Source organism: Athene noctua, chromosome 14 (genome assembly GCF_965140245.1).
Source record: "Athene noctua chromosome 14, bAthNoc1.hap1.1, whole genome shotgun sequence".
Taxonomy (NCBI): Eukaryota; Metazoa; Chordata; class Aves; order Strigiformes; family Strigidae; genus Athene; species Athene noctua.
Genome location: NC_134050.1, coordinates 10,611,642 through 10,637,640, shown reverse-complemented (window position 1 = coordinate 10,637,640; position 25,999 = coordinate 10,611,642). Strand labels below are relative to the sequence as shown.

At 60.5% G+C, this 25,999-nt stretch overlaps 5 protein-coding genes across 6 annotated transcripts; 1 reads left to right on the top strand and 4 right to left on the bottom strand.

Moving 5' to 3' along the window:
• The first annotated feature begins 44 nt into the window (after positions 1-44).
• On the top strand, positions 45-7,208 carry PRPF19 (pre-mRNA processing factor 19). Its single transcript, XM_074918071.1, has 16 exons — positions 45-234; positions 377-526; positions 1,005-1,081; positions 1,186-1,327; positions 2,289-2,362; positions 2,482-2,544; positions 2,651-2,692; positions 2,794-2,868; positions 3,147-3,222; positions 3,934-4,043; positions 4,225-4,380; positions 4,461-4,530; positions 4,700-4,785; positions 5,370-5,540; positions 6,677-6,782; positions 7,070-7,208. Exons 1-16 carry the CDS (start codon positions 216-218, stop codon positions 7,165-7,167), a joined length of 1,515 nt encoding a protein of 504 aa, XP_074774172.1. The 5' UTR covers positions 45-215; the 3' UTR covers positions 7,168-7,208.
• A 567-nt stretch (positions 7,209-7,775) lies between these two features.
• On the bottom strand, positions 7,776-12,436 carry ZP1 (zona pellucida glycoprotein 1). The gene is made up of 14 exons (XM_074918096.1): positions 12,248-12,436; positions 11,866-11,987; positions 11,312-11,787; positions 11,113-11,200; positions 9,888-10,989; positions 9,611-9,754; positions 9,308-9,492; positions 9,124-9,221; positions 8,801-8,928; positions 8,525-8,714; positions 8,294-8,444; positions 8,123-8,207; positions 7,924-8,042; positions 7,776-7,829 (listed from the first exon to the last, which is right to left on the bottom strand). The coding sequence occupies exons 1-13, from the start codon at positions 12,405-12,407 to the stop codon at positions 7,939-7,941; spliced, it is 3,033 nt and encodes a 1,010-aa protein (XP_074774197.1). The 5' UTR covers positions 12,408-12,436; the 3' UTR covers positions 7,776-7,829; positions 7,924-7,938.
• A 1,391-nt stretch (positions 12,437-13,827) lies between these two features.
• On the bottom strand, positions 13,828-16,094 carry LOC141965969 (acyl-coenzyme A amino acid N-acyltransferase 2-like). 2 transcript variants are annotated; one of them, XM_074918205.1, is made up of 4 exons: positions 16,040-16,094; positions 15,088-15,557; positions 14,748-14,950; positions 13,828-14,415 (listed from the first exon to the last, which is right to left on the bottom strand). In XM_074918205.1, the coding sequence occupies exons 2-4, from the start codon at positions 15,548-15,550 to the stop codon at positions 13,828-13,830; spliced, it is 1,254 nt and encodes a 417-aa protein (XP_074774306.1). In that variant the 5' UTR covers positions 15,551-15,557; positions 16,040-16,094. The 2 variants fall into 2 exon arrangements, with proteins under 2 accessions (XP_074774306.1, XP_074774307.1); XM_074918206.1 differs by having other exon boundaries at positions 16,021-16,056.
• Positions 16,095-17,135: 1,041 nt separating this feature from the next.
• On the bottom strand, positions 17,136-19,571 carry CCDC86 (coiled-coil domain containing 86). Its single transcript, XM_074918267.1, has 4 exons — positions 19,360-19,571; positions 18,751-18,880; positions 18,188-18,262; positions 17,136-17,564 (listed from the first exon to the last, which is right to left on the bottom strand). The coding sequence occupies exons 1-4, from the start codon at positions 19,542-19,544 to the stop codon at positions 17,445-17,447; spliced, it is 510 nt and encodes a 169-aa protein (XP_074774368.1). The 5' UTR covers positions 19,545-19,571; the 3' UTR covers positions 17,136-17,444.
• Positions 19,572-19,839: 268 nt separating this feature from the next.
• Positions 19,840-22,128, bottom strand: LOC141966085 (membrane-spanning 4-domains subfamily A member 15-like). The gene is made up of 7 exons (XM_074918435.1): positions 22,078-22,128; positions 21,748-21,921; positions 21,410-21,529; positions 21,107-21,163; positions 20,457-20,612; positions 20,239-20,358; positions 19,840-20,033 (listed from the first exon to the last, which is right to left on the bottom strand). Exons 2-7 carry the CDS (start codon positions 21,916-21,918, stop codon positions 20,025-20,027), a joined length of 633 nt encoding a protein of 210 aa, XP_074774536.1. The 5' UTR covers positions 21,919-21,921; positions 22,078-22,128; the 3' UTR covers positions 19,840-20,024.
• Between the last annotated feature and the right edge of the window lie 3,871 nt (positions 22,129-25,999).

The window sequence follows — 25,999 nt, the reverse complement described above, 5'->3', positions numbered from 1 at the left end:
AAGCGCCGTTCCCGACGGGTGGGTGTAGGGGGACGCGCGCGCGCTGGCGCGGTGCAGGCCGGGAGCGCTTCCGTTTCCGGTAGCGGCGTTGCCCGCGTGAGCCGTTGGGAACGTCGCGGTGGTCGCGCGCTGCCCGGAACCGGAACTAGGACCGGAGGTTTGACCGGAACCGGAGCGGGCCGTGATCGGAGCGTTGCGGCCGCTCGGCGTCCGCCATGGCCCTCATCTGCTCCAGTGAGTGCGGAAGGCCGGCGGCCTCCGGGAAGGCCCCGCGGGGAGGGGGTTGCCGGGCTGTGGGGGGTTACCGGGTGCTCAGCGGGACGGCGGCGGCCCGCCAGACCCTCGGCGGTGCCGTAACGGCCGCTTCCCTCCGTAGTTTCCAACGAGGTGCCCGAGCACCCCTGCGTCTCTCCGGTGTCCAACCACGTCTACGAGCGGCGGCTGATCGAGAAATACATCGCGGAAAACGGCACCGACCCCGTTAACAACCAGCCCCTCTCTGAGGAGCAGCTCATCGACATCAAAGGTAGCTGAGGGGCGAGGGAATGGTGCCGGTTCCCCATCACCCCGGGCAAAGCACCGGGGGACTTTGCCGTGTCGTGAGTGGGGGTGCAGGACAGGGGTGCGCAAGGTGTTCTGGGTGGATTTATTAATGGGGGTGACGGTGCAGGGTAAGGGGTGGAAGAAAAGGTTTGGAGGAGAAGCAGCGATGCTGGAGAAAGTGGGGTGACACCCTGGGCAGGCGCCAAACTTGGCCACTCTCCAGTCTCGGTGGGAGCTGTAAGTCTCCAGGGGGGTGCTGGCACCCTGAGAGAGGATTTCCCAAGGGGTTGGTGAGCGATGCTCTCTCCCCAGTAGCCCGGAGGCAAACCATCAGCTTGGTGGCAGAGCCGAGCTGCAGGGATTGGGGTGCTGGGGGTTGCCGAGACAGCAGGGTGACTGTCTGAAGGGATTGACCAAGTGTTGGGGATGCGGTTGATGTGCTCATGCTGTCTCGTTGACAGTTGCCCACCCGATCCGGCCCAAGCCTCCGTCTGCCACAAGCATCCCGGCCATCCTGAAAGCCCTCCAGGATGAGTGGGTAAGTGCTGGGGTCACAGCTGGGCAGGGAGCTGAGCGCTGGCAGCTGCCTGCGCTGGGGCTAATGAATTTCTTTCCCTGCCTGACTCTGCCTCGTCCCTCTAGGACGCAGTCATGCTGCACAGCTTCACCCTTCGCCAGCAGCTGCAGACCACACGCCAGGAGCTGTCCCACGCACTCTACCAGCACGATGCCGCCTGCCGTGTCATTGCTCGTCTCACCAAGGAGGTCACAGCTGCCAGAGAAGGTGCCATGGGGTGGGGACTCTACAGAGAGATCTGGGCAGGCTGCAGCGATGGGCTGAGGCCAACTGGAGGAGTTTCACTAAGGCCAAATGCCGGGGGCTGCACCTCGGCCAAAACAACCCCCAGCAGCGCTACAGGCCTGGGGAGGAGTGGCTGGAGAGCTGCCAGTCAGAGAGGGACCTGCGGGGGTGATTGACAGCCAGCTGAACAGGAGCCAGCAGTGTGCCCAGAAGGCCAATGACATCCTGGCTTGTATCAGCAATGGCGTGGCCAGCAGGGACAGGGAAGGGATCTTACCCCTGTGCTCGCCACTGGTGAGGCCGCCCCTTGATGAATGGGTTCAGTTTTGGTCCCCTCACCCCAAAAAGGCCATTGAATGACTCGAGCGTGTCCAGAGAAGGGCAACGGAGCTGGGGCAGGGTCTGGAGCACAGGTCTGCTGGGGAGCGGCTGGGGGAACTGGGGGGGTTTAGTCTGGAGAAGAGGAGGCTGAGGGGAGACCTCATGGCCCTCTACAGCTCCCTGACAGGAGGGTGCAGAGAGGGGGGATGAGTCTCTTGAACCAAGGAACAAGCGCCAGGACAAGAGGGAATGGCCTCAAGCTGCCCAGGGCAGGGTCAGACTGGCTCTGAGGAAGGATTTCTGTGCAGGAGGGGCTGTTGGGCGTTGGAATGGGCTGCCCAGGGCAGGGGGGGAGTCCCCATCCCTGGAGGGGTTGAAGAGTCGGGTTGACCCAGCGCTGAGGGATCTGGTGGAGTTGAGAAGGGTCAGTGTGAGGTTTCTGGTTGGACGAGGATCTTCATGGTCTTTTTCAGCTTCGATGATTCTGGGATTCTGTGGGCTCTGGGCCTCAGGGAAGCGGGGAGCATGTGGCCGAGCAGCAAGTAGCGATGGCTACGCTGGATGCCATCTCCTTTCCTCTTCGAGTGCTTATTAAACTCACAGCCTTTCTCTGCCTCTACAGCTTTGGCCACTCTGAAGCCACAAGCCGGCCTCATCGTGCCGCAGACGGTGCCATCCTCCCAGCCAAATGTGGCGGTGAGTCCCCAACTGCCTCTTTTGGTGCTTTTCCCCATGATCCCCCACTGCCAACCTCCTCTCCTTTTCCCTGTGTTCTTCCTCTGAGTGTAACCAGTTCCTTTCTCTGTCCCATGCAGGGAGCTGGCGAGTCCATGGATCTGGGAGAACTCGCAGGCATGACCCCCGAGATCATTCAGAAGGTGACAGATCTTCCATTTACTCTGCTACAGCCTCCAGCGGTGGCTGTTCCCCAACGTTCCCCCATGGGAGCCCCGCTCACTCTGTGACCACCCTTTTGTTTTACAGCTTCAAGACAAGGCCACGGTGCTGACCACGGAGCGTAAGAAGGTAAGCGGCCCTGTTTCACTCCGAAGACGCCTCAGCAGCCAGGACGTGCCATGCCCCAAGAGAGGCTGATGTTTCATCTCCACACCGTTTTCCTTTTGCAGAGAGGGAAGACGGTTCCAGAGGAGCTGGTGAAGCCAGAGGAGCTCAGCAAGTACCGGCAGGTCGCCTCACACGTGGTGAGTGCCAGGATGCGGGTTGGGGCTCAAAACCCACATAGTTGGGCATCTGGGCCTCTCCTGTGCGGCTTTGTAGCATCAGTACGAGACAGATCTGCTGCTGGGCAGAGCATGGAGAGGATCCTGACTGCCACAGCCAGCAGAAACCTGGGCTGGAGGAGGTGTGGCCACAGGCTCCTGCTGTTGGAAGGAAACACCCTGGGCTCCCTCTAGGGCTTCTCTTTGGGAGCATTTTTCTTGCTTGGGGCATTAATCTGGCATCCTCCTACCTTGCACAGGGGCTGCACAGCGCCAGCATCCCAGGGATCCTTGCGTTGGACCTCTGTCCTTCCGACACCAACAAGATCCTCACCGGTAAGGCAGCCTCCTCCACTCACTGGGGACTGCATGGTGACAGCTACGAGCCTGTGGCTGCCTGAGAGCGGGTCCCTTTCTCTGTGCTTTTGGGGGATAGAGGTGGGGCGAGGGGCATGAGGGATCCTCTCACTCCATAAAGGCCATTGCATGACTCAAGTGTGTTCAGAGAAGGGCAGTGGAGCTGGTGCAGGGTCTGGAGCACAGGTCTGCTGGGGAGCGGCTGAGGGAACGGGGGGTTTAGTCTGGAGAAGAGGAGTCTGAGGGGAGACCTCATGGCCCTCTACAGCTCCCTGAAAGGAGGGTGCAGAGAGGGGGGATGAGTCTCTTGAACCAAGGAACAAGCGCCAGGACAAGAGGGAATGGCCTCAAGCTGCCCAGGGCAGGGTCAGGCTGGCTCTGAGGAAGGATTTCTGTGCAGAAGGGGCTGTTGGGCATTGGAATGGGCTGCCCAGGGCAGGGGGGGAGTCCCCATCCCTGGAGGGGTTGAAGAGTCGGGCTGACCCAGCGCTGAGGGATCTGGTGGAGTTGAGAAGGGTCAGTGTGAGGTTCATGGTTGGACTCGAGGATCTGCAAGGGCTTTTCCAGCCCAGATGATTCTAGGATTCTGTGGAAGCTCCTCAGGATGGTGGTCCCCAGGAAAAGTGGGTCGACTTGGACTTGGTTGGCCACAGGCTCCCATCTCTCATCGCTCCTGGCTTTGTTTTCCAGGCGGGGCTGATAAAAATGTCATCGTCTTTGACAAGAGCTCGGAGCAGATCCTGGCGACACTCAAGGGACACTCCAAGAAGGTTACCAGTGTCGTTTTCCACCCATCTCAGGTGCGTTCAGACCCACATTCAGCCTCTTCCATCACATCCAGGCTGCCCCAGATTGGGTTTTTTGGGCCCTTTTCTGGTGTTCTGTTCCAGTGGGGCCAGTTCTTGCTTGTGGGGAGCTCTGGGTGATGAAGCAGCAAAGTTTTTTTTTCAATGGTAACTTCCCTGCCTCATCCCTGTCTAGGATTTGGTGTTCTCAGCTTCTCCCGATGCTACTATCCGGATCTGGTCTGTGCCCAACGCCTCGTGCGTGCAGGTCGTCCGTGCCCATGAGGGCTCCGTGACGGGGCTGAGCCTCCACGCAACGGGCGATTATCTCCTCAGCTCCTCTGATGACCAGGTGAGACCCAGCCCCAGGCTACAAACTACCCCTCCTGCTTCTCTTCTCTCCGAACTCAACGCACTGCTCTTCTCTTTCAGTACTGGGCTTTCTCTGATATCCAGACAGGCCGTGTCCTCACCAAGGTGACGGATGAGAGCTCTGGCTGTGGTAAGCTGAGAATCCCCACCCCAGGGGGGCTGTTCCAAGCCTGGGGAGAAGGAATTTTTCTGTCTGTGGGTCCCTGGGCTCTTGGAGCTCACAAGAACACAGAGCGGGGCTGCTGACAAAGTTAGAAAGTCTCTCCCAACCTTTTGAATCTCTTCCTGTGTCTCTGCAGCTCTTACCTGTGCCCAGTTCCACCCGGACGGGCTTATTTTTGGAACAGGGACGATGGATTCTCAGATCAAGATCTGGGATCTGAAGGTAGGGCTGGTGTTGGGGGTTCAGGGAGGGACAGGCTGTTGGGAGTGTGCTTGGTTTGGGGCCCAGCAATGAGTTCACACTGAGGCGCAGTGTCTGCTGGAGCCTGCAGGGCTTTGGGGAATCCCCTCTGAGGTTTTTCTCTAAAAATACAAAGCTTCAGCTCAAGAGCAGCCGCTTCTGGCGATTGGGGGTTGTCTTGTGACAAAAAGTCTTTAGTGTGTGCCCAGGAGAATCAGTGGTGTGCAGGAGGGGTCGCAGGGCTCTGCTATGGGCTGAGTCTGTGCTGGATGTGCCGGGACCTTGCTCAGACCCACGGCTCTGAATTTGTCAGTGCAACCCCATGTTAGTGCTGCGCTGCAGCTCTGGCTGTTGGCCAGTTGCCTCTAGAGCCCCACATGAGCCTGTCGAGCTGTAGTTTGGGGCAACAAAGAGTCTGCTCTCTGCCCCCCACTGCTTTTTAACTCTGAAGTGGAATGATGACACGGAGCTGGGCTGTGGTTGCAAGGAGCTGCTCTCTGAGCTCCCGACCGTGAGGGTGTTGCGGTGCCCTGCTGGCAGCCTGTCTCTAACTCCCCTATCCCCAGGAACGCACCAACGTGGCCAACTTCCCAGGGCACTCGGGCCCCATCACCAGCATTGCCTTCTCCGAGAATGGCTACTACCTGGCCACGGCAGCGGACGACTCCTCTGTCAAGCTCTGGGACTTGCGTAAACTCAAGAACTTCAAGACGTTGCAACTGGACAATAACTTTGAGGTGTGTGACTGTCCTCTTTTCTACCTGATGGATGGGCTGGGCGGCTCCTCCCAGCACCCACCATCCCATGCCTGTTCCCCGCTGTGCTCCTCTGCTTTGGGGGAGCCCGGCGTGAAGGTGCTTTATTGATATTGATCTTTATTGATGATCTAGATGATGAGATCGAGTGTACCCTCAGTCAGTTTGCAGACGAGTCCAAGTTGGGTGGGAGTGTTGATCTGCTCGAGGGCAGGGAGGCTCTGCAGAGAGACCTGGACAGGCTGGAGCCATGGGCTGAGGCCAACTGGGGGAGTTTCACTAAGGCCAAATGCCGGGGGCTGCCCTTGGGCCACAACAACCCCCATCAGCGCTACAGGCTTGGGGAGGAGTGGCTGGAGAGCTGCCAGTCAGAGAGGGACCTGCGGGGGTGATTGACAGCCAGCTGAACAGGAGCCAGCAGTGTGCCCAGGGGGCCAAGAAGGCCAATGGCATCCTGGCTTGTATCAGCAATAGCGTGGCCAGCAGGGACAGGGAAGGGATCTTACCCCTGTACTGGCACTGGTGAGGCCGCCCCTTGATGACTGGGTTCAGTTTTGGGCCCCTCACCCCAAAAAGGCCATTGAATGACTCGAGCGTGTCCAGAGAAGGGCAACGGAGCTGGGGCAGGGTCTGGAGCACAGGTCTGCTGGGGAGCGGCTGGGGGAACTGGGGGGGTTTAGTCTGGAGAAGAGGAGGCTGAGGGGAGACCTCCTGGCCCTCTACAGCTCCCTGACAGGAGGGTGCAGAGAGGGGGGATGAGTCTCTTGAACCAAGGAACAAGGGACAGGACCAGAGGGAATGGCCTCAAGCTGCCCAGGGCAGGGTCAGGCTGGCTCTGAGGAAGGATTTCTTTGCAGAAGGGGCTGTTGGGCGTTGGAATGGGCTGCCCAGGGCAGGGGGGGAGTCCCCATCCCTGGAGGGGTTGAAGAGTCGGGCTGACCCAGCGCTGAGGGATCTGGTGGAGTTGAGAACGGTCAGGGTGAGGGTCATGGTTGGACTGGAGGATCTGCAAGGGCTTTTGCAACCCAGATGATTCTGGGATTCTGTGCTGCGCCCATAGAAGCCGTTTGGAGCTTCCTGGGCCTGGTTTGAAGCCTCATTCCTCTTCTCCTCCACAGGTCAAGTCACTCATCTTTGACCAGAGCGGCACGTACTTGGCCCTGGGTGGGACCGACGTCCAGATCTACATCTGCAAGCAGTGGACAGAAATCCTCCACTTCACAGGTGAGGGGCTGGGGCTGAGGGCGGCTGGGGGAGGGCAGAGGCGGGAGCAGGGAACTGTCTAGGTCCCCTCTGGGGCGAAGAATTGTTCCCTTAGATCTGCAGCGCGAGCTGTGGGGTGCAAAGCGCTACCCCACCCCATCAGCACCTCTGTCTGTGCCGAGACCCCCCTGTGGCTGCCCAGCCCCAGCTGTCGGCTTCCTTGGCACAGAGATGGCTGGGCTCTGCCCACCTTGGGTGGGGGTTAACTCCGCTCCGTGCCATAACCACGGGTTCTTTTCCTTCCCCAGAGCACAGCGGCCTCACCACGGGAGTGGCTTTTGGCCACCACGCCAAGTTCATTGCCTCAACGGGCATGGACCGGAGCCTGAAGTTCTATAGCCTGTAGCCCCGGACGTGGGGCTGGGGGGCTCGCTGCCATGCTGGGGATTGGGGTGGGAGGGAGGGAGGGGATTATTGGGGGGTGGGGGGGGAGGGTGGCAAGTGGTTCATTACTTCTGGGCTCCCCTGCTGTAGCTGTTGGCAGAGGGGAAGTTGGATGTTGCCTTCCCCGTGCTTCACAGATTTGTTGGTTTAGTTTTTTCCTTTTCCAGTTTTTGTGTGTGTCTTTTCTGGCTTTAGATTTTGTTCTGTGATTGTAACTAGTGCAACAAAAACCTCCAATCCCGGTGCTGGTGGCTGTTTGCAGCTGGGATGTGTGGAAGGAGGGAGGGAGGGGAGGACTGTGCAGATTTTGTAAGCAGTTATCTAGTTTCAGTATGAAAATAAAAAACTATTCACTGTAGTGGTGTCGTCGCGGGGTGAAGGAAGGCTCCTGTGAAGGGGAGAGGAGGTGCCATCAGAGCAGGCAGAAGTGTGGGGTGGGATGGGCAGCCAGTGGGGCTGAGGGGGGAGCTGGGACAATGTGTGGGTGCTGCCAGCTCTGGGATGGGGACAGGGACCCCTCCTTTTTCGTCCCATCCCCCCAGCAACAAACCAGTATCCCAGCTTGAACCATAGCACTCATTTATTTTTCTAGCGTGCCCAGAGATGTCTGGCTGGAGGCGGGAGCTGCGCAGGAGGAAGAGGAGGAGGAGGAGAGTGAGTTAGAGCCGGGCTGAAGGGGCAGGTTAGGTGGGGGGGTGGGGGGGGGACAGACACACACCCAGCGCCTTTGGGCTCAGCCTCGCCGCAGCTTGGGGACCTTCGGGAAGATGATGTGTCCCTGGGAGGTGACAGTGCCTGAAGTTTCACCTGTCCTGTCCCTCGGAGACCGACGCGCTCCTGGGGAGGGGGACAGGGGGGTTGGTTTGAGAAAGCTGGAGGTGTCCCCTTCCCTAAATCCATGCCCCCTCCCGATTTACGTGAGGGCACTTCCAGCTGGCAGGAGGGCCGGCAGGGCTCAGGCTGGGCAAGGTGGCACACAGAAGCGCTGCAGGAAATGTAAACCTAGAAGCAGCAGGTGGGCCAGTGTCAGAAATCGACGGTGCTGGGGGGGTCCCGGGTGCTGAATTCCCACCCCTCTTCCCCATCACCTCTCCCTCCAGCACTGCCATGGAGGGCGGCTCCACAAAGGTGAAGGTGGAGATGACAAAGCGCTGGTAGTGGCTCGGGAATGGCAGCTGCGGCGAGGCCGGTCCCACGGGCACAAGCTGGGTCCTGTAGTTGTCCCCCGTGAAGGGGCACCTGGGCATACGAAAGGGTTGGTGTGGGTGACACCCCCTTTTCATCCTGCTGTCCCCAGTCCCCCCTGCCACAGTGCTCACCCGTCTACCAGGATGGGCCACTGGGGCTCAGTTGCAGCCTCGGTGCTGGGGGAGGCCCAGCAGTGGTGCAGGACCAGCACCAAATTGGGGTCTGTTTTCTGTAGGAGCCGAACCTCCACGTAGATGGGGTCCCGCAGCACCCGCACCAAGGGATAGTCGCCCTCGGGGTGGTAGGAGCTGTAGTTTTCATCTGCAGGAAGGGCGAGAGGCTGAGCAGGTTTTGGGGAGGGAGGGAACAGGCGGTGAAGTTGGGAGGCCGGCGGATGGGCTGCTCACCAGTGGCAATGCGCAGTTGGATCTCCAGGGGTCCTGGCATGGCCAAGGGGGTGGCTGTGGGGGGCACGGCCACTTCCATGCGAAGTGGCAAGAGGTCGCTGGCATTGTAGATGCAGCGAGCCTGGAGGCTGGGGACGGGGGTGGGGAGGAAGCAGAGCAGATCTGGATGCCCCACACACACCCCACCGTGGCATCAGCTCCCCCAGCCCGAGGAGGAAGGTGAGCGCCAAAGGAGCCTGGCGAGGCAGGCGGGGGGATTCTAGATGGGCTTTGCTGAGGGGGGGTCCCAGCTCTCTGCTGGGCTTTGCCCACCCTCCCCTTACATGTAGATGCTGTCACGTGTGACGGAGCCGCGGGGAGACCCTTGGACATCGATGGTGGAGATCAGCTGGTTCTCATAGATCAGCCGGTCCTCGATCACCTTGGGGTGGCCGCACACAGAGGGTCAAGGTCCCCACAGCGGCTCTGAGCGACTTCTGGGGTGGGGTGTGGGGTCCCATCCCTTACCTGGACAGTGGTGCCGCACTGCGTGACAGGGAAGTGGAACATGACGAAGGTTTCTGTCACCCTGAGGGGCTCGCAGCCGGCCTGGCTGCTGGCAAGGCGCACGCTGTCCAGGTTGTAGGGCTGGGTGACGATGCCCCGCGGCACCACCACCACAAAGTGCCCATCCAACAGACACTGCACAGTGGCTGCAGCACGAGGGACCCATCCATCAGCCCAATGGGGACCCTAAATCCCCCCTTTTTCACCCTGGCAGAGGTGGTTGGCAATGGGGGTGTCCCCAGAGCCCCCCACTAAACTTCCTACCGGTGTTGCCGTAGTAACAGGGGGCCACACGGTCCATGTCATCGTAGCAGCAGCCCGCTTGCAGGCAGGCCTCCTGGCCCTGCGGGGCCACGCAGGGAATCCTCCCCACAGCCACTTGGCACTGCTCCCGTGTCAACTGGATACCTGAGGGTAACACAGACGGGACACTGCCCTGAGAGCATCCCCCTGACCTGCCTCCCCCTGAGCATCCCCCTGCCAAAACACCCTCCTGCCCGCCCTGAGCATCCCGTCCCAGCTGTGGGTTCTGTTGGTTTACCTGCCCCCGCCGAGGGGTAGAAAAGGGTTGTGGATTGCAGTAGGCTGGGCTGGGATTGAAGCCCAGGACGAAGCAAGCCAGGCTGGGCTTGGGGTTGCAGGCCTGGACGCACCAGACCCGGCTGGGGCTGAGCCTGAAGTCCAGGGCGTACTAAACCCGGTCGGGATTGGAGTCCCGGGTGTGCTAAAGCCTGTCGGGAATGGCTGGGATGTACCAGCCCAGCTTGGCTCTGGAGCCCAGGGCGGAGGAGCCCAGCCTGAGAGTGGGTCTGAAGGTTGGGATGAGCTAAGCCTGGCTGGATTTGAGGCTGAGCTCCCGAAGGTACAAATCCTCCTTGAGTCTGAGCACCAGCATGCATTAAACCAGACTGGGCGTTGTGGGAGACCAGACCAGGCTGGTTCTGGGACACAAAGCCTGGACGAAGAAGACCTGGTTGGGGCTGAGCTCCAGGGTGCACTAGCCCAGGCTGGTTTTGGCTCTGAACCCCCGGGTGAAGGAGCCCAGGCTGGTTTTGGCTTTGAACCCCTGGGCGAAGGAGCCCAGGTTGGTTTTGATTCTGAACCCCTGGGCGAAGGAGCCCAGGTTGGTTTTGGTTCTGAACCCCTGGGCGAAGGAGCCCAGGCTGGTTTTGGTTCTGAACCCCTGGGCGAAGGAGCCCAGGCTGGTTTTGGTTCTGAAGCCCTGGGCGAAGGAGTCCAGGCTGGTTTTGGTTCTGAACCCCTGGGCGAAGGAGCCCAGGTTGGTTTTGGTTCTGAACCCCTGGGCGAAGGAGCCCAGGCTGGTTTTGGTTCTGAACCCCTGGGCGAAGGAGCCCAGGTTGGTTTTGGTTCTGAACCCCTGGGCGAAGGAGCCCAGGTTGGTTTTGGTTCTGAACCCCTGGGCGAAGGAGCCCAGGCTGGTTTTGGTTCTGAACCCCTGGGCGAAGGAGCCCAGGTTGGTTTTGGTTCTGAACCCCTGGGCGAAGGAGCCCAGGCTGGTTTTGGTTCTGAAGCCCTGGGCGAAGGAGTCCAGGCTGGTTTTGGTTCTGAACCCCTGGGCGAAGGAGCCCAGGTTGGTTTTGGTTCTGAACCCCTGGGCGAAGGAGTCCAGGCTGGTTTTGGTTCTGAACCCCTGGGCGAAGGAGCCCAGGCTGGTTTTGGTTCTGAACCCCTGGGCGAAGGAGCCCAGGCTGGTTTTGGTTCTGAACCCCTGGGCGAAGGAGTCCAGGTTGGTTTTGGTTCTGAACCCCTGGGCGAAGGAGCCCAGGCTGGTTTTGGTTCTGAAGCCCTGGGCGAAGGAGCCCAGGCTGGTTTTGACTTCCAGGGTGCACCAGCCTGGGCTGGTTTTGATTCCAAACCCCTGGGCGAAGGAGCCCAGGTTGGTTTTGAGTTCCAGGGTGCACTAGCCCAGGCTGGTTTTGGCTCTGAACCCTGGGGGGAAGGAGCCCGGGTTGGTTTTGGCTCTGAACCCCTGGGTGAAGGAGCCCAGGTTGGTTTTGACCTCCAGGGTGCACCAGCCTGGGCTGGTTTTGGCTCTGAAGCCCCTGGCGAATTAAACCCTGCTGGGGCTGGGAGATAGGGCGAGCCTGGCCAGGCTGGAGCTGAAGCCCAGGGTGCACCAGGACTGGCTGGGTCCGAGCCATGGGGTGAACAGGCTCCAAGTGGGCTTGGGGAGGGAGTTGGGGTCCTGAGAGGGTGAAGGTAGACTGGGAGATGTGGTGCAGGAGGCCAGGCTGGGACAGGGGGACAAGGACATCAGCCTGGGTCTGGTGGACGCTGTTGCCTCGACTGGCCCAGTTGCTATCCGTGAGGATCTCGTAGTCCTCAGGCTGTGGGCAGGTCATGTTGACTTCGTAGGATGCGACCAGGACCCCGCTGAGCAGCATCTCCTCCAGCTGCACCCTCAGGATGTAGTGGTCATCCTGTGGTGGGGCAGGAGGAACAGTCACCCCCAACCCACCGGGGTGGGGGAGTCACCACGGGTGGGACAAGAGCCTCACCTTCACCAGGACGTGGCAGCCCTCGTAGCCAGAGGAGAAAATAACGGCACCGTCTGCCCCAGTGTTGAGCCAGTGGAGGCAGATGGAGCAGTTAGCCACGTCAAAGCGGGTGCCAAACTCATCTGCAGGGACCCCGTGGGCACGGGGGGGGAAACGAGGTGGTATAATTGGGTGCTGTGATGCTCCCTGGGGAGACAGGCACACAGAAACACCTACACACACCCCAAACCAGCCCCTGCACCCAAAACTCGTCCCATCGGGGCAGCGGCACCCCGATGCACTCAGGGTTTGGGATAACCCCAGGGTGATCTGTCACCTGAAGGAGATCGGGGCGGGGGGGGGAGGGGTGGCTCGCACCCACCTGCCCTCCCCCTACACTCACCCATGACCTTGAAGCGGACGGTGTGGCTGTGGGTGGGGTACGCCAGCAGTTGCATGCTGTGGTTGCCGCAGTCATAGCGATATTGCAGGACTGAGAAGGCGGCTCTGGGCCCCGAGAGCAGGAGAAAAAGCAGCAGGAGGAAGGAGAAACCCCATCTCATGGCGGCGGCGACGGAGAGGGAGGCTGGAGCATGGGTCAGCGCTGGGGGCTGTGGATTTATATCCAGACAACGCGGGGGGCGGATCAGATGACTGGGGGGGCCGTGCCGGCCCCGTGGCCAAGGGGGGGATGAGCTCTGGCCAGGTCTTCTCGCTCCCCTGCCACCAGCGACCTCATTGCCCCCGTGGCCATGCCGGGGTGACCAGAGAGGAATCAAAAACTGTTCAAAGAAAAGTTTTTTGTCCTGCAGTGGGAGAGACGGGGAATGGAGACAGCACTGGCTGCGATGCCCAGCTGGACTGAGCCATCCGGGCAGGAGGAGGGGGCTGGCATGTGCCCACCCACCCCATCTTGCACACAGCCTTGGGGGTTGCCACAAGCCAGTGGGGACAGCGGTGACATCTGGCTCCCCCCGCCACTGCCTGTGGGGACAGCGGTGGGACTGGGAGCCCGTGGGAGGGACTGGGGGAGCACCACGGCCCCGCTGAGGTCTGGGGGCCGCAGAATCAGGTGGTTGTCCCCAAATCCGCCCCCGTCCTGGTGGCTGCACACGTGGCTCTACCCCGCCAGCAGTGCTACAGAGGAACCAAAAGTCTTTCAAAGAGCACTTTGTCCTGTGTAGGCGGAAACTTTTTTTATTTTTTTTTGAGAGAGAAACTCTTCCTGCAAACACAGACTCAAGGCCACTGCCCTGAGTGTGACACGGGTCTGGGGGATGCTCATCCCCCAACGTCGCAGCCCGCAAGAGAAAAATGGAGCCGAGTTTTGCTGGTGCCCTGGGATGAGGAGGAAGGACCTTGATCCCCTCGGGTGGCTGCTGAGTGCAGCACTTGGGGGTTCCCTCACCCTCCACCCCACCCCCCAAGAAGTTTCCCTTCTGGGTCTTATCTTTATTACACTTATCGTGACCGGTGTGACGGTCATGGCCGGCTCTTGCACCCTGCCCCAGCACGTGCCAGGTGGCAACATGCCCAGATGCCCGTTTGCCATCCACTGCCCCCAACCCAGGTGCCAGCCTCGGTGTTTGGGGGGGTCGGGGGGGCTGTTTAAACCCCTCAGCGTTCCCGGGGGAAAAACCCACCCCCAGCTCAGCGCAGGCACTGGGACTGCACCAGCTCCCGCCACCTGACGGCACCAAACTCACAGTGAAAGGGTGTGCGGAGGTGGGGGTTTGGCTATAGCCCCCCACTAAAACTTTAGCCTTGGTTAGTGACACCCCCACAATGCCCTGAGCCGTGGCTGTGCCTATATATGTACCTATATACATATAGGGTCCTCCCACATGCCATTACCCCACGAGTACAGGCAGGACCAGGCAGCGCTGGCTGGCACGGTGCACTTTATTGAGGGCGGCAATGTGCCCGGGCCTGGGGGGCAACCTCAGCCCCTTCCCCCCCCCCCGCCCCAGCTCCCCGCAGCCATCACAGCTTCATGGTGGCAGCAGGGCCCAGGTGAAGCTCCAAGAACTGGATGATCTCTTGCCACGAGTGCTCCTGGGCTTTGGCGTGGGCTTGGGCTTCGCCCCCCCACAGCATCGGGTAGGGGCTTCCCCTCATGCTGGACATGCTACAGAGGGGCGAGCTGGGGGGTTCGATCAAGTGGCCGGCTCCGGGGTAGGAGAGGAGGCGACAGCTCGCCGGTGACATGCGTGCCATGGCCAGCTGGGCAAAAAGCTTGCTGTTCAAGCTGCGGTCAGCCTCCCCCACCACGAAAAGGACCTTGCCCCGGATTTTCTCTGTCGGGATGGCCGAGGCGCTGTACGCAGGGTCCCGGGGGTCAGCGAAGACGCCCGAGTTGTCCAAGGCCCCCACCTCCGTGAGGACTATGCGCTCAGTGAGGTAGGGGATGGGGGGAATGTGGAGATCCTTGTAGACCAGCGGGTTGCCGTAGAGGAAGGCCGTGCCGTTGATCCACACTGTGGCCACCACCTGGGGGAGGAAGGTGGCCATGGCAAGGCCCACCTCTGCTCCTTTGGAGACGCTAACGACACCCAGGCCAGGGCCTCGCACCTGCAGTGGGGTGGGGAAACGGAGCCAGTTGGCAGTGCCACTTGCTGGGTTGTCACTAGGACAATCTGCTCGCTGGGATGTTCCCAGTCACCAGGACAACCCACTTGCTGGGACATCCTTCCTGGTCACCAGGACATCCTGGTCACTGGGATGTCCCCAGTCATGAGGACAACCCACTGGGACATCCCTGGTCACGAGGACATCCTATTCACCGGGATGTCCCCAGTCCCCAGGACAACTTGCTTATCAGGACATCCCAAGCCCCCAGGACATCTCCCCCACACCAGGATGTCCCTGCTTGCAGGGGCCACACGCCGTGCTGCAGGGCTCACCTTGGGGTGCTGGAGGAGCAGCTTGGCCGCCTCCTCAAAATATTCCAGGTCGATCTGGAGCAGGGTGCGGGGCAGGTCATCGTAGGCGAAGAAGGCCAGGGCCAGCACGGCGAAGCCCTGGCTGGCCAACAGCCCTGCACGGAACTCAATGAGGCCACCTGCACCCCCAAACAGGTCGATCACCCCCGGGAAGGGTCCCGGTCCTGCGAGGAGCCAGATATCATCACCCATGAGGGAAGAGAAGCCACTGGTGCCATCCCGCAACCCCAGAATGTCCCCAGTCATCAGGACAAGCCGCTCGCTGGGACATCCCGGGGTTCCCCCACACCCCGTTTCTCACCAGGCGGTAAGAAGAGGGCCCCCCGGACCCTGCCCTCCCGGATGGGCACGCGCTGGACACCAGGACCCACATACCACCGCTCGGCCTCGCAGGAGGCCAACGGTTGGTCCTGGGGCCCGGTGAGCAAACAGGGCCCATCGAAAACCTCCAGCCGGACGAGGAAGGGGCTGCCGGCCACATCCCGCTTGACCAGGCGTCGGAAAAGGGTGTCGGGCTGCAGGAACCAGAAAAGTCCCATGGGCCAAACGCCGGTGTAGCTGCCACCCAGAGCGGCGTGGAGCCCGGGATCCACCTCTCCCGCTGCGTCGGCGCGGAAAAAGGCACGAGACTGGAAACGTTCACCATGCTCGTCCGTCAGCGACGCTCGTAAAGTCACCAGCTGCGAGGGGGACAGTCCCCGCACCCGTATCTGTGCCGGCCGGTCGGCCAGCGAGGATTGCGGTGTCACTGTCACCTCTACCATGGTGTACCTGGGGATGGAGGTGAGCATCACCCCTGAGTAGCCCACTCGGGCCCCACGGTTGCCCAACCCTCAGGGAGGAGGCAGGGGAGGCTGCGTGGTGGCCCAGCGCAGGCTGGCAGCAGGGGGTTGTCCCCAGGGATCCTAACGAGAGGATTTGGCAATCCCACAATGGGGTTTGTAGCCCACCTGGGCCCGCGGGCTTCTCTAGTCCCTGTCCCACCCTCCTTGCCAAGACCATGCAGCACTGCTGCCCCCCCCCAACACCTCCCACCCCAAACACCCCCCAGCAGCCCCCCAAACCTGCCCCGTGGTGGGGACACCCCTTTTTTCTTCTGTCCCCCAGACCCCACCATTCCCTCTCCCCATACTCTTCCCCTGCACCCCAGGGCCAGACCAGCGTAGGGGTCCAGGGGGCTGGGGCAAGCTGGGGACAGGGGCTATAAGCACCCCCCCCCCACACACACACACACCCGCCGGTGCTGTACAGACCCCGATTCCCCTCCGTGCAGCCGTGCAGGCAGCAGTCCAGAGAGGCGCTGGCCCCACCCAGCCCTGGGAGGAGACGCTGCGTTCACCCACGTAGGGCCTACCAGAAAAACACGTCCCCCCCCATCATGCACCCAGGCCTTCCAGCCTGAAGCCACAGGGACGGGGTTCCAAGCCCCACTTCTTACCCACCCGGGGTGAAGGTTGGGCTCCTGCAGTGGCTCTGGGGAGGGAGAGGCAGGGCTCTGCCTGCTGCAGGCTGCGATTTGCCTTGATAATTATTAACCCCAGAAGCAGCAAGGGCAAAGGCTTCCTGCTTGCTGACCTGGGCCAGGCTGGCAGCCGCCCCATGGCTCTGTGGCACCCCAGATCTCCTGCCAGACCCCCTCACCTGGGGCACCCCTCAGTGGGGGCTGCGCTGGGCGTGGGTGGGAACACCCCAACCCCCCCCAATTCCTACTCAGTGAGGGCAAAGGGGAGCTCTGCACCCTGCACCCCGTTTTGGGAGGCACAGGGCCAGGTCCCCCCACAGGCACTGCTCATTCTGCGCCACAAGCTCATGTTCCCCCCCCAGGATGAAGCTCCTGGGCATCACCCTGCCCCCGCCCCCCCCCCCCCCCCCCCCCCCCCCCCCGGGGCTCCCCGTTGTCAGTGAGGGCTTCTCCTCCCTGCAGCCTCATCTTTGCCCACCCCTCGGCACCTCCATCCCACCGGGCTGAGGAGACAACCCTCAGCCAGAACACAAAAAAGGAGCATTTATAGAGCAAGAAAAACTAGGAAGGTGAAGATTTGTGTGTGTTTCCCACCCCAAGCCCTGCCCCCCATCTCCCAGTACCCCCCAAACCCACCCTGCAGCAGTGCTGCCCCCCACCAAAGAAGGGTGACAGGAGGCAGTGCTGCACCACCCACTCCCCTCCCATCCCCGCAGCGCAGCAGAGATGTGCCCTCTCCATCCAGAGCTCATTCCCAGGGAGGTGAGACCCCTCTTTGAGGAAAAGGAGCCCCTGTGACTGCAGGAAGGCTGAGCAAGATTCATCTTGGCAGAGGGAAGGCCCCACGCTGGAGCCACCTGCACCCTCCTGAAGTGTTGGGAGGCAAGTCTGGGTCAGTTCCTGTTCATTTTTATAAAGAAAAAGCAGATTTGGAGTTGGCAAAGCAGTTCTTCGAGCCCCAGGCCCTCAGCAACACCCCAACTTCACAGGGCAGGGTAGGGGGGGATCCAACAGTCAGTTCCTGCAGGTCACGGTGTTGCATCACCCACCCCAGCTTTGTCCTGCTGTCTGTCCAACCCCAAGGGCCTGGGCAGCAGCTCCTGCCCGCTGAGCTGAGGAAACACCCCTGGAGAGAAGTGGGACCCATAGAAATCCCAGCTTCCCCGGCTGGGCATTGCGGTGCCTTGTCTCCCGTCTCACTCCATGGCCGGTTTGCGTCGCACGGGTGTTTTCTGGAGCAGGGCCAGCGTGTCCCGCTTCTCCACCCGCCGCAGCTGCTTCTTCTTCGCCCGCTTGAGCTTCAGCGGGTTCCGGATCTGGGGATGGGGGTGAGGGGGAAAGAAGGGGCTTTCAGGTACAGAGATTGCACCAAGGGGGTAGCCAGGCAGGGATGGGATTGTCTTCCTCCCGCCGCTGAAGCATAGCACTGACTGAAGTCTGGACACGAAGCCATCCAGCTCCTGATCAGATTTATCCTAAAACTCCTCCCCAGGAGCATCTCCAAGTTGCCCCAGCTCTGGTGTCGGAGGGGACAGGTTAACCACATCCTCACCACCATGGCATGGCTGCCCAGCTCTTCCCATCCACCCCAAGCTCCCAAGTCTCTTCCAGATGGAAAAGCTCCGACTTCCCTGCAGGAAAGCCCCATGTGCCTGGATTCCCATTGACGTCATTTGCCCTGCTCTGTTGCCTCGCGTGGCAGCAATCCACAAAGTGACCCCCTCCCTGGTTTTTGAGAAGTTGTCCCCCCCCTGCTTGGCTGAGGAATCACCCTCCTGGTGCAGCTGGCTTCGGCTGGACTTCCCCAGTCCTCCCAGTGCTTCAGAGGAGCCAGGGAGCGGAATTGGAACAAACTAGACACCAGTGCCTAGGATCTGAAGGCTACTGGCTCTGCCAGGCCACCGCGGTGTCCCCAGCCCATGGTGGGGCCACAACTCACCACTTGAACAATTTCTGCCTTCCGCTCATTCTCCAGGCGCCGCTTCAGGTTCTCCTCCCGTCGCCGTTTCTTCTCCTACAGGAGCAAAAGTGTTCCCTGTGAATCCCTCCCTCCCTTCCTCTGGGCTTAAACCCAAACCAGCATCAACCCATAGCCAATGTCCACCCCAGTCAGGGAGCTGCAGGGCTATGGCACCATGAGTTCCACTTGCCCAAGCATAAAATCTGCGGCATAAAGCCAAGTCAGCCCTCGCGGCACAAGGCTTGAACTGACTGAACGAGTTTATTCCATGTCAGTGACTTGCAGCATGTGACCGCTGCAGCCTGGATTTGGCACAACGACAGGGAATTCACTGTCCCGGCTGCCAACACACACAGGATCATGTATGGAGGGAGGTGGAAAAGTCTCTGGTCACTGCCTGACCCTACAACGCAGCCCTGAGCTTGCCACAGTGAAGGGAGCGGGTAGCTGCAGACAAGGGCTGGGACAGCAGGCACAGAGGGGGCCGGGTGACACTGCCTGGAGGGTCCCAAGTGTCAGGTGCAGCTCTCAAGCACCGTTACCTCTCTCTCTCTCTGCTTCCCCTCCTGCAGTTGCCGTGCCAGGTCCTGGACGATCTTCCTCTCCTGCCGTTCCTTCATTTTCCGTGCCCAGGAGGTGCGAAGGGCCTTGTCCTGGATCATGTGTGAGAACCTGGGCAGGCAGACAGGCTGCGTTAGCAGCTGGAGGCAGAACTGAGTTCCCCATGGCTTGCAGAAACCCCACACAGCCTCGCCTGCTCCGGCTCCTCTCCAGAAACTCCTCAGGCCAGAACTCTGTGAAACTCCCCCAGTTCAAAGCCTCCCACAGCAGCCCCACGCCCTCGCATCCCCTCTAAATCTTCCCCTCAGCTCAGGGCTCCCCTAGAGCAGCCCCGTCCCCTCTGGGTCCTTCCTAAAATCTACACACAGCTCCCGCGTCCCCTTACAAACCACCCCCATGGCCCCATCAAGGCAGCCCTGCCCCTCCCACACCCCTCCCGAGCCAACCCACCCCCAAAACGGCCCTGTCCCGCCCAGACTCTCGGCGTAAAGCACCCGCAGAGCCTCCCCCCCAAGCTTCAGAACCCCCCAAACAGCGCCGCCTCCACCAGAGACCCCCGCCTGAGGCCTGACCCTCCCTCCCGCTCTCACCTCTTCTTCCCGGGGTCCTTCCACACCCGCCCCGACTTGGGCCTGCCCCGCGGGATGGCTGCCGCCGCCTCTTTTCGTTTCTTGGCTTTTCGGCGCCGTCGGGCCGGGGCCGGAGCCGGGGCCGCCCCGCTGGGCTGCTCGGGGCCTGGACCCGGGGCCGGGGCCGCCCCGCACTCCCCCTTCATTCTCCACGCGGCCGCTTCCCCGACGGCGCCGTGTGATGACGTCAGAGGCGCGACGCGCCGGCACGGCCGCGCGCATGCTCAGAGAGGAAACGAGGCGACGCCGAGGCGCCCCCCCCCCCCTTCCCCCCGACCGCCATCTTAGTGTCGGGCAACAGCTTCCCTCCTCCCTGACGACGCCGGGCGAAGGCCCTGCACCGACACCCCCCCCCCCAATCCCACCCTGTGTGGGGGCTCGGTGAGGCCCCCCCGCCCCCTGAGCGAGCCCCGGAAAGATGCGTGGCCTGGGCTGGGGGGAGAGGCCTTTACTGGGGGCCAAACACACAGAGGGGAGCAGCCTCCTTCCCGGGGCCGGGATGTGGAGGCCTCTCGGGCTCTGGCCAGCTCCACCATCGGACACCAGGGAGGCCCTTCTGGGCTCTGGCAGCAGGGCTGGGGCATGCGGTGGTTCTTAGCAGGGGACAGCTGCAGGCTTGGCCATGGCTACAGCACCTGGGAGAGGAAAAAGGGGAAAATTCTGCTTTTGGGGTCACAGAGAGAGACCCCCGTGGGTCACCGGCTTGGGGTGGCCCCTCGGAGGAAAGAAGAGGGGGGATAACGCTGCCCTGCACCCGCCGAAATGCCGGAGCTAGTGCCCCAGGCCTCCCCAGGGCTCTGGGCTGTGACGAGGCCCCGCAATGGGCCCAGCCCCCCTCACCATGTTTGTGTACTTGTGCTGCTTGATGGCGTCGTAGCCAAAGGCCAGGACCGCCACGGCTGTGCAGAACTCCAGGAGGCTGAATATGACGAGTATGGAATCCAGCCCATTGCTCAGCATCTGCGAGAAGGAGAGCGGAAGGATCCTGCGGTGTCCCTCATCCCCACCCCTGCACGGGCAATCAGACCCACTGCCTGAGCAGGACCATGAGGCTCTACCTTGGTCTCCAGGTTGAAGCACCACTCAGGTTTCAGCTGGAACGGCATGTTGGTCTCGCAGCCGGGGACGTCGCGAGTGATGGCCGTGGTGTGGACAAGAGTGGCCACCAGCGTGCTCAGAATGACCCCCATGTTGATGATGCAGCAGGTCTTCACCTGTGGGGGTCACCTCACGTGAACCAGCAGCAGCTCTGTTCCTTCTGCTCCAGCCAGGAGCTGTGCAGGTGACAGCATGATGCCCACCCTGCCAGAGACCCCCTGCGAGGTGCCACAGAGCTGAAGAGGCTGCCTGGTGCTTTCTGTTTGACCTGTCTGAGCAGGGGGCCTCTGAGCTGGATTATTCAATTCAGGACACATATATTCCTGGAGAAGCCACCCAGGGCAGCCATCCTCCGTGACACCTTTTGTCCCCATCATCAGAGAAGGACTTCAGCAGGCCCCAAGTGTCTTGTGGAGGCCCTGAAGCATGAAGGATTGTGATGGGGAGAGAGCTGGGGACCTCCCGAGGGTGAGACAGGCCTTGGGTGCCTCACTCTAGCCCCTGCGGGGTAAATCTGGGCTGCAGGGGGGTCCCACCAGCTTCCGGAATGGGCAGAAGCAATGGGGGGACACTTTGCCCCTTCCAGCCTGGCCGCAGGGGACCCCCTTACCAGCAAGATGTTCTCTCTTTTTTCACTTTCCACCAGGAGAGAGCCTGAGACCAAGAGCTGCTCGGAAAACAGAGGAAGAAGGGTGTCAGCAACAAGACACCCATCCCACACATCCCCTTGCCCCTTCGGCTGCAAATCGGTCTTCAGAGCTTCATGCACACTCCCTCTATCCCCAAAGGGGACAGCCAGAAGATTTGGGTGTAAGAGGAGGCCCTGGTGATGGGATCTGGTCCCCAGTCCACTGAGATCCCCCAGTCCTCATCGGATGGTGAGAGGGTGAAGGCCAGGCATGTCCCTACTTACCAAGAGCCCGAGCCAAAAGAGGATCCCGCTGGCCACAGGCAGGGAAGGGGTCCTGTGTTCTGACACTGTCAGGATGATCCCGAAGCAGATGTGGATGATCCCGGTGAAGATGTGGATGGTCTGGGGAAGGATGGGGGAGAGCAATCCCACTGGTCACTCTTGGCCCAAAGCTCTGCCTGTGTGCCAGCACCAGCAAAGGGTGGATATCACCGTTGCTGTTAGCTGTGTTCCACCCCGCTCCCACTGTCACACCACGCCCTGGCAGGACAGTCCCTGGGGATATTCAGTCCCCACTTTGCCTCCAAGGTGCCCCGTCCCTCCAAGACGCCGTGTCTCACCCCCAGCGCCTTTGGCTGAGCCCTTCTGAAGATTTTGACTTGAAACGATGCCCCGGCGGGTGTGGACGGCCTGGAACTGGAGGTCAGCTGGGCCGCTCGAGGGTCTGTGGCCGGGATAACCTCTGTGATGATCCTCACACCCCCAGAGTCAGTCACTGTGGTGGCTGCCATCGTCTGCAGGCAGAGTGAGGAAGCTGAAGGACCAGGCCAGCTCCTGGCCTGCTGAGGGCCAGCGTATGGGATGCAGCAGCACAAGAAGCACTGACATCCTCTTCCAAGGATGTCCCACACCCCATCGTGCACCCCACACCTCACTCCGCACCCAGGTACCTCCTTCAGCACAGGTTTGCCCTCCTCCTCCTCCCCACGGCCGCCGTTAGCGGTCCCTTCACCGTTTAAATCTTCCCCAGGAGGTGGTGGTCGGGCAGGGACACGATCCCGCTGCCCTTTGCTCCCTGCAGGAAGTTTGTTCACGGAAATCTCGTCAGGCCCCTCTTGCTCAATGAGGTGGCTTTGCCAATGGAGGGGAGAGGCTGGCAAAAAGCCCCGCATGCACCCTCCTGCGTGCACAAGGTGGAGGGAGAGGGAGGGGGAGGGGGGCTTGGCAAACCTGTAGGTGGGGGCAGCCCCTTCGAGGGCTCCGCTGCAGCCTGCGGAAGGGGTTGGACGCTTGTCCCTTGGGATGCTCCCGGGAGGAGACACACACACACCCCCCCCTTGCCCAGTTTTGGGCGAGTCTTCTCCATCCCCAGTTGCAGATGCTTAACTCAGGCGTCATTATCTGCCCTGGCAGGGTCCTAATGAGGTGCTCAAAGATTAATTTGGCCACTATGAGACAGCCAGCCCTGGCAGTTTCCCTCACAGGGGAATAAAAAAGGAGTGAAACAGGACATGGCACAAACATTATAAACCCCTAAAAGTCCCAAGGAAGCTCCTTTATTGCCTTTTTATTGTCTTTGGGGTTCTTCCTTCACAAGTGCCTCGACCCTGTGTGTCTGTCCCCAGTGAGAACAGCCCACCCGCAGGAGCGAGCTGGGGGGGGAGCGGCAGCACGGCGTGCGGTGCCGGACAGCTCCAGCGGGAGCTGAAGGGAAAGGAGATGTGGTTGTTTCCGATAGGAAATGAGAGCTCAGCCTGGGAACAGAGCCACCACACATGGCGAGGAGCTCCCGAGGGGCAAGCTCAGAGGCCCCTTCCTCCCTGCGCTGGCCACCGGTCTCCAGGTCTGCCAGAAAACAGCTATTTCCTCTGTGGCCGCCGTCCCCATCTGCTCACCGAGTGGGCTGGGGTCCCCCCAGAGGACCCACCGGCTTCCCTGGACGTTTGACAGGTGCAGGGTAGGACCCCACTTGGGTTTTTTCCTCTCTTGGAGGCTGTGAATGTCTGCCCACCGCCTGAGGCTTTACCCAAGCTAGTTCTGGGTGGAGTAGAAATATTTAAGTACAGGGTTCTGGCATCTCTGAGCTTGGCCACAAGCAGCTAGGGCTGGCTTCACACCACATTGGTGGCCACGGGCATCACCAGCGTTGGGGACTCCCAACACCCCTCGCACCGCAGAGCCAGGGAGGGCTGGGCCTCTCCACAGCCTGGTTCCAGCTGAGGATTTTAGGAGCAGGTGGAGGAATTTTGTGACGTGCTTTTTCCTTTCCTTTGGCCCTAGAGGGAGCTGAGACGCCTGGTTTGGAGGCACATGGCTTCCAGAGCTAGGTAGAGGCTTCCAGCCCTGGGGCCAGCAGTGGTGTGTGATCGCTAGCGAGGGGTGAGCAGCCACAGCCCCCCTCCAATCCCAGGGAAACCAGGGGATGGGTGGTACCAAAGCGGGCACGGAGCAGCCACGTCTCGATGTCTCCCATGGAGGGACCAGCAGCACAGCCACATCCTTGGCTCTTGAGTTTGCAGAGACGCTGGAGGGAAGCTGGTGTCCCCACGGAGCCTCTGTGTTTCTCCGGGGACTCTTTCAAAGGTTTTCTCTGCAGGCTGGAAACCAGGAGACTGACCAGTGGCCGACTGGGGTGGTGGCCACAAGCCTGGGGGCAGGATGCCCAGCAAACCTCAGCAGCCAAGCTGGGACTCTGGGGGCTCAGCTCTCCCCTGTCCCATTTTGGGTCTTTACAGCCAGACCATTTCCCTGTCTGTTGGCTAACGAGGGAGCACAGTCAGTCTGTGCCCTCCCCACGCTCCCACACGCAGGGGAATGGGAGGATTTTTGGCACAGCAGTAGGAGTTGTCTCCAGATTTGCCCATAGCTGGGAGGTGAGGGGGGGACACTCCCACCAAACCAGCCTAAAGCAGGTCTCAGAAAAGAGCCAGCAGCAAGGAGCAGCGAGGGACTCGCATCTCCACCCTGGTGCCTGAGCGGGCTCACGCTGCCTCCAGGCAGGCAAGTGGGAGGAAAGGACAAGGGGTTTGCCAGGCACTTTAGCCCATCTGCATCGTCTCATCCCACGGTGGAAAACATCAGGTGGAGAAAAGCTGCCAGTGCCAGCACTGGGTGCTGGGGAGAAGCTGCCGCTGGCGTTTTCCCCATCCTGTAGCCCCGACGGCGGGGGAGCGAGCACTTGGCCTTGTAAAGGGCTGCAACTGCCGGCACGGCTTTCCAGGAAAAACATGGAGATGGATGAGATTCAACCACGCCTCTTCATCGCACTCCCCGTGCCTCTTGGCCTTTAATTTCTGCCGGTAATTTCGGCCTCTCTGTGGAGGGAGAGATGCTCTCAACACCCTGATGCTAACGAGTCCTGCACCGGCTGGGATCTCGTTGCAACCCCGGCAGCACCCGAGGGGGAAGGAACACTTTAGCACCCGTGGAAATGCTGGGATCCCCTCTTTAGCCTTTATACATGCAGGGTGTCCTCCAGCATTAGCGACGGCTCGTGTTCCCAGTCGAAACCGCCTGCTACGGTGGATTTCCTCCCAAATCCGTCTTTTCAGATTCCTAAAGCATTCCTGAAGTTTCAGCCTTTCAGCCAGAAACAGCCGTGACTGCCCTCGGCCCAGCAGCTGGATTTGGTGAAGCGGTTGAGCAAGGTATCCGTGGAGAAAGTGCTTTTCCCTTTCTAAATAAAGCCAGGTCCAGCTGGGGATGGCAGGAGCCCAAGGTAGGATGTTACGATTTATTTTGGAAACAGATGCCAAGAGGAGGTGAAGCTTTTAAACGTCTGGCTGAGCAGATGCGGGGAAGCGGCAAGCCCCGTCGGTGCAGCCTTCCAGCCCTTTATTTGCAGGAATTTCTGGCTTTGCTGATATATACAATGCGTTCCTTGGATTTTAATGTTTTGTTGTTGTGTTTTTTTAGGTCGAGTTTTGCTCTCCTGACAGCTGGAAATCTTTGCTTTGCTGATTAGCCTTTCTTTTAAATCTCCAGGAGCCGCTCATGCACGGGCTGAGCGCCGGTGCTGGGTGAGACATTTGCCCCACGAAAATGTGGCTTTCAACAAACACCTGGGCTGGCAGCTGGGGACTCCCACGTCGATGGCTTCGGGCTCAACGCCCCGGTGTCCCTCAGGATGTCACGGCACGGATGGGGGAAGCCTGGCTGGGTGCTCAGGTTTGGGGCAGGGAGAGGCGGCGGGGGCGGGGGGGTGTGCAATTCAGCATCCCCTCCCACCAGCACAGGACAAGTTTACGAGCCTGGTGGAACCAAAAGTCCTTTTCCAACCCAAAACCCGCTGCTTTTTTCCAAAGAAAATAGATTGCAATGGAGAAATGCTTTTCACAGAAAGTTGCTGCTTCCTGTGAAAAACTTTATATCCCCATAAAAATACCAAAAGTCAACATTTTGCTTTGCCTCCAAATGTTTCTGGTTCTCACAGGGCTTTTAGGATACTGGTTCCAGAATGAGAAAGCTACATTTTTCTGGGACAGGTTTCAAGTTGTTTTTTTCTTTTTCTGTTGTTTTTTTTGTTTTTTTTTTTTTTTTTAAAAAAAGCATCTGTTTTTTATCTGTGCCATGTTCCCTGGGCAGTGATGATGCCAACCCTTATATTTTCACTGCAGACAAACATGCTGCTCTGTGATCCCCAGACTGTGGGCTGTGTTGTCCCTGCTTTGTGCCCCCAAAAAAACCACAGAGGGAACCTCCTCTGAGGGTGTTAAACACTAAGGGATCCATCCCGGCTTAGGAAATGTGGAGCCAAGAGCAGGCAGAAGCAGGCAAGGAGACTGGCAGCGTGATGCTGCCTGCTGGGGTGGTCCTGACCCTTTCTGGGGTGCAGCACTGACTGAGGCAGCCACTCTGGCGCTTCTGGAATTG

Bases quoted from the DNA above. Each gene is read 5' to 3' on its own strand.
- PRPF19 (XM_074918071.1), top strand. The intron at 1,328-2,288 runs GTGCCATGGGGT...CTGCCTCTACAG, and splicing joins GGTCACAGCTGCCAGAGAAG to CTTTGGCCACTCTGAAGCCA. The intron at 4,786-5,369 runs GTAGGGCTGGTG...CCCTATCCCCAG, and splicing joins TCAAGATCTGGGATCTGAAG to GAACGCACCAACGTGGCCAA.
- ZP1 (XM_074918096.1), bottom strand. From the start codon at position 12,407: ATGAGATGGGGTTTCTCCTTCCTCCTGCTGCTTTTTCTCCTGCTCTCG. The intron at 10,990-11,112 runs GTTCAGAACCAA...CCAGGGGTTCAG, and splicing joins CTGGGCTCCTTCGCCCAGGG to AACCAAAACCAGCCTGGACT. The intron at 9,222-9,307 runs GTAAGGGATGGG...GGCCACCCCAAG, and splicing joins AGTGCGGCACCACTGTCCAG to GTGATCGAGGACCGGCTGAT.
- LOC141965969 (XM_074918205.1), bottom strand. From the start codon at position 15,550: ATGGTAGAGGTGACAGTGACACCGCAATCCTCGCTGGCCGACCGGCCG. The intron at 14,951-15,087 runs GTGAGAAACGGG...GGCTCCTCGCAG, and splicing joins GGCCCTCTTCTTACCGCCTG to GACCGGGACCCTTCCCGGGG. The intron at 14,416-14,747 runs GTGAGCCCTGCA...ACCCCACTGCAG, and splicing joins TGCTCCTCCAGCACCCCAAG to GTGCGAGGCCCTGGCCTGGG.
- CCDC86 (XM_074918267.1), bottom strand. From the start codon at position 19,544: ATGAAGGGGGAGTGCGGGGCGGCCCCGGCCCCGGGTCCAGGCCCCGAG. The intron at 18,263-18,750 runs GTAACGGTGCTT...TTGCTCCTGTAG, and splicing joins GGAAGCAGAGAGAGAGAGAG to GAGAAGAAACGGCGACGGGA. The intron at 17,565-18,187 runs GTGAGTTGTGGC...CCCCATCCCCAG, and splicing joins AGGCAGAAATTGTTCAAGTG to ATCCGGAACCCGCTGAAGCT.
- LOC141966085 (XM_074918435.1), bottom strand. From the start codon at position 21,918: ATGGCAGCCACCACAGTGACTGACTCTGGGGGTGTGAGGATCATCACA. The intron at 21,530-21,747 runs GTGAGACACGGC...ATCCTTCCCCAG, and splicing joins CTCAGCCAAAGGCGCTGGGG to ACCATCCACATCTTCACCGG. The intron at 21,164-21,409 runs GTAAGTAGGGAC...TTTTCCGAGCAG, and splicing joins TCTTTTGGCTCGGGCTCTTG to CTCTTGGTCTCAGGCTCTCT.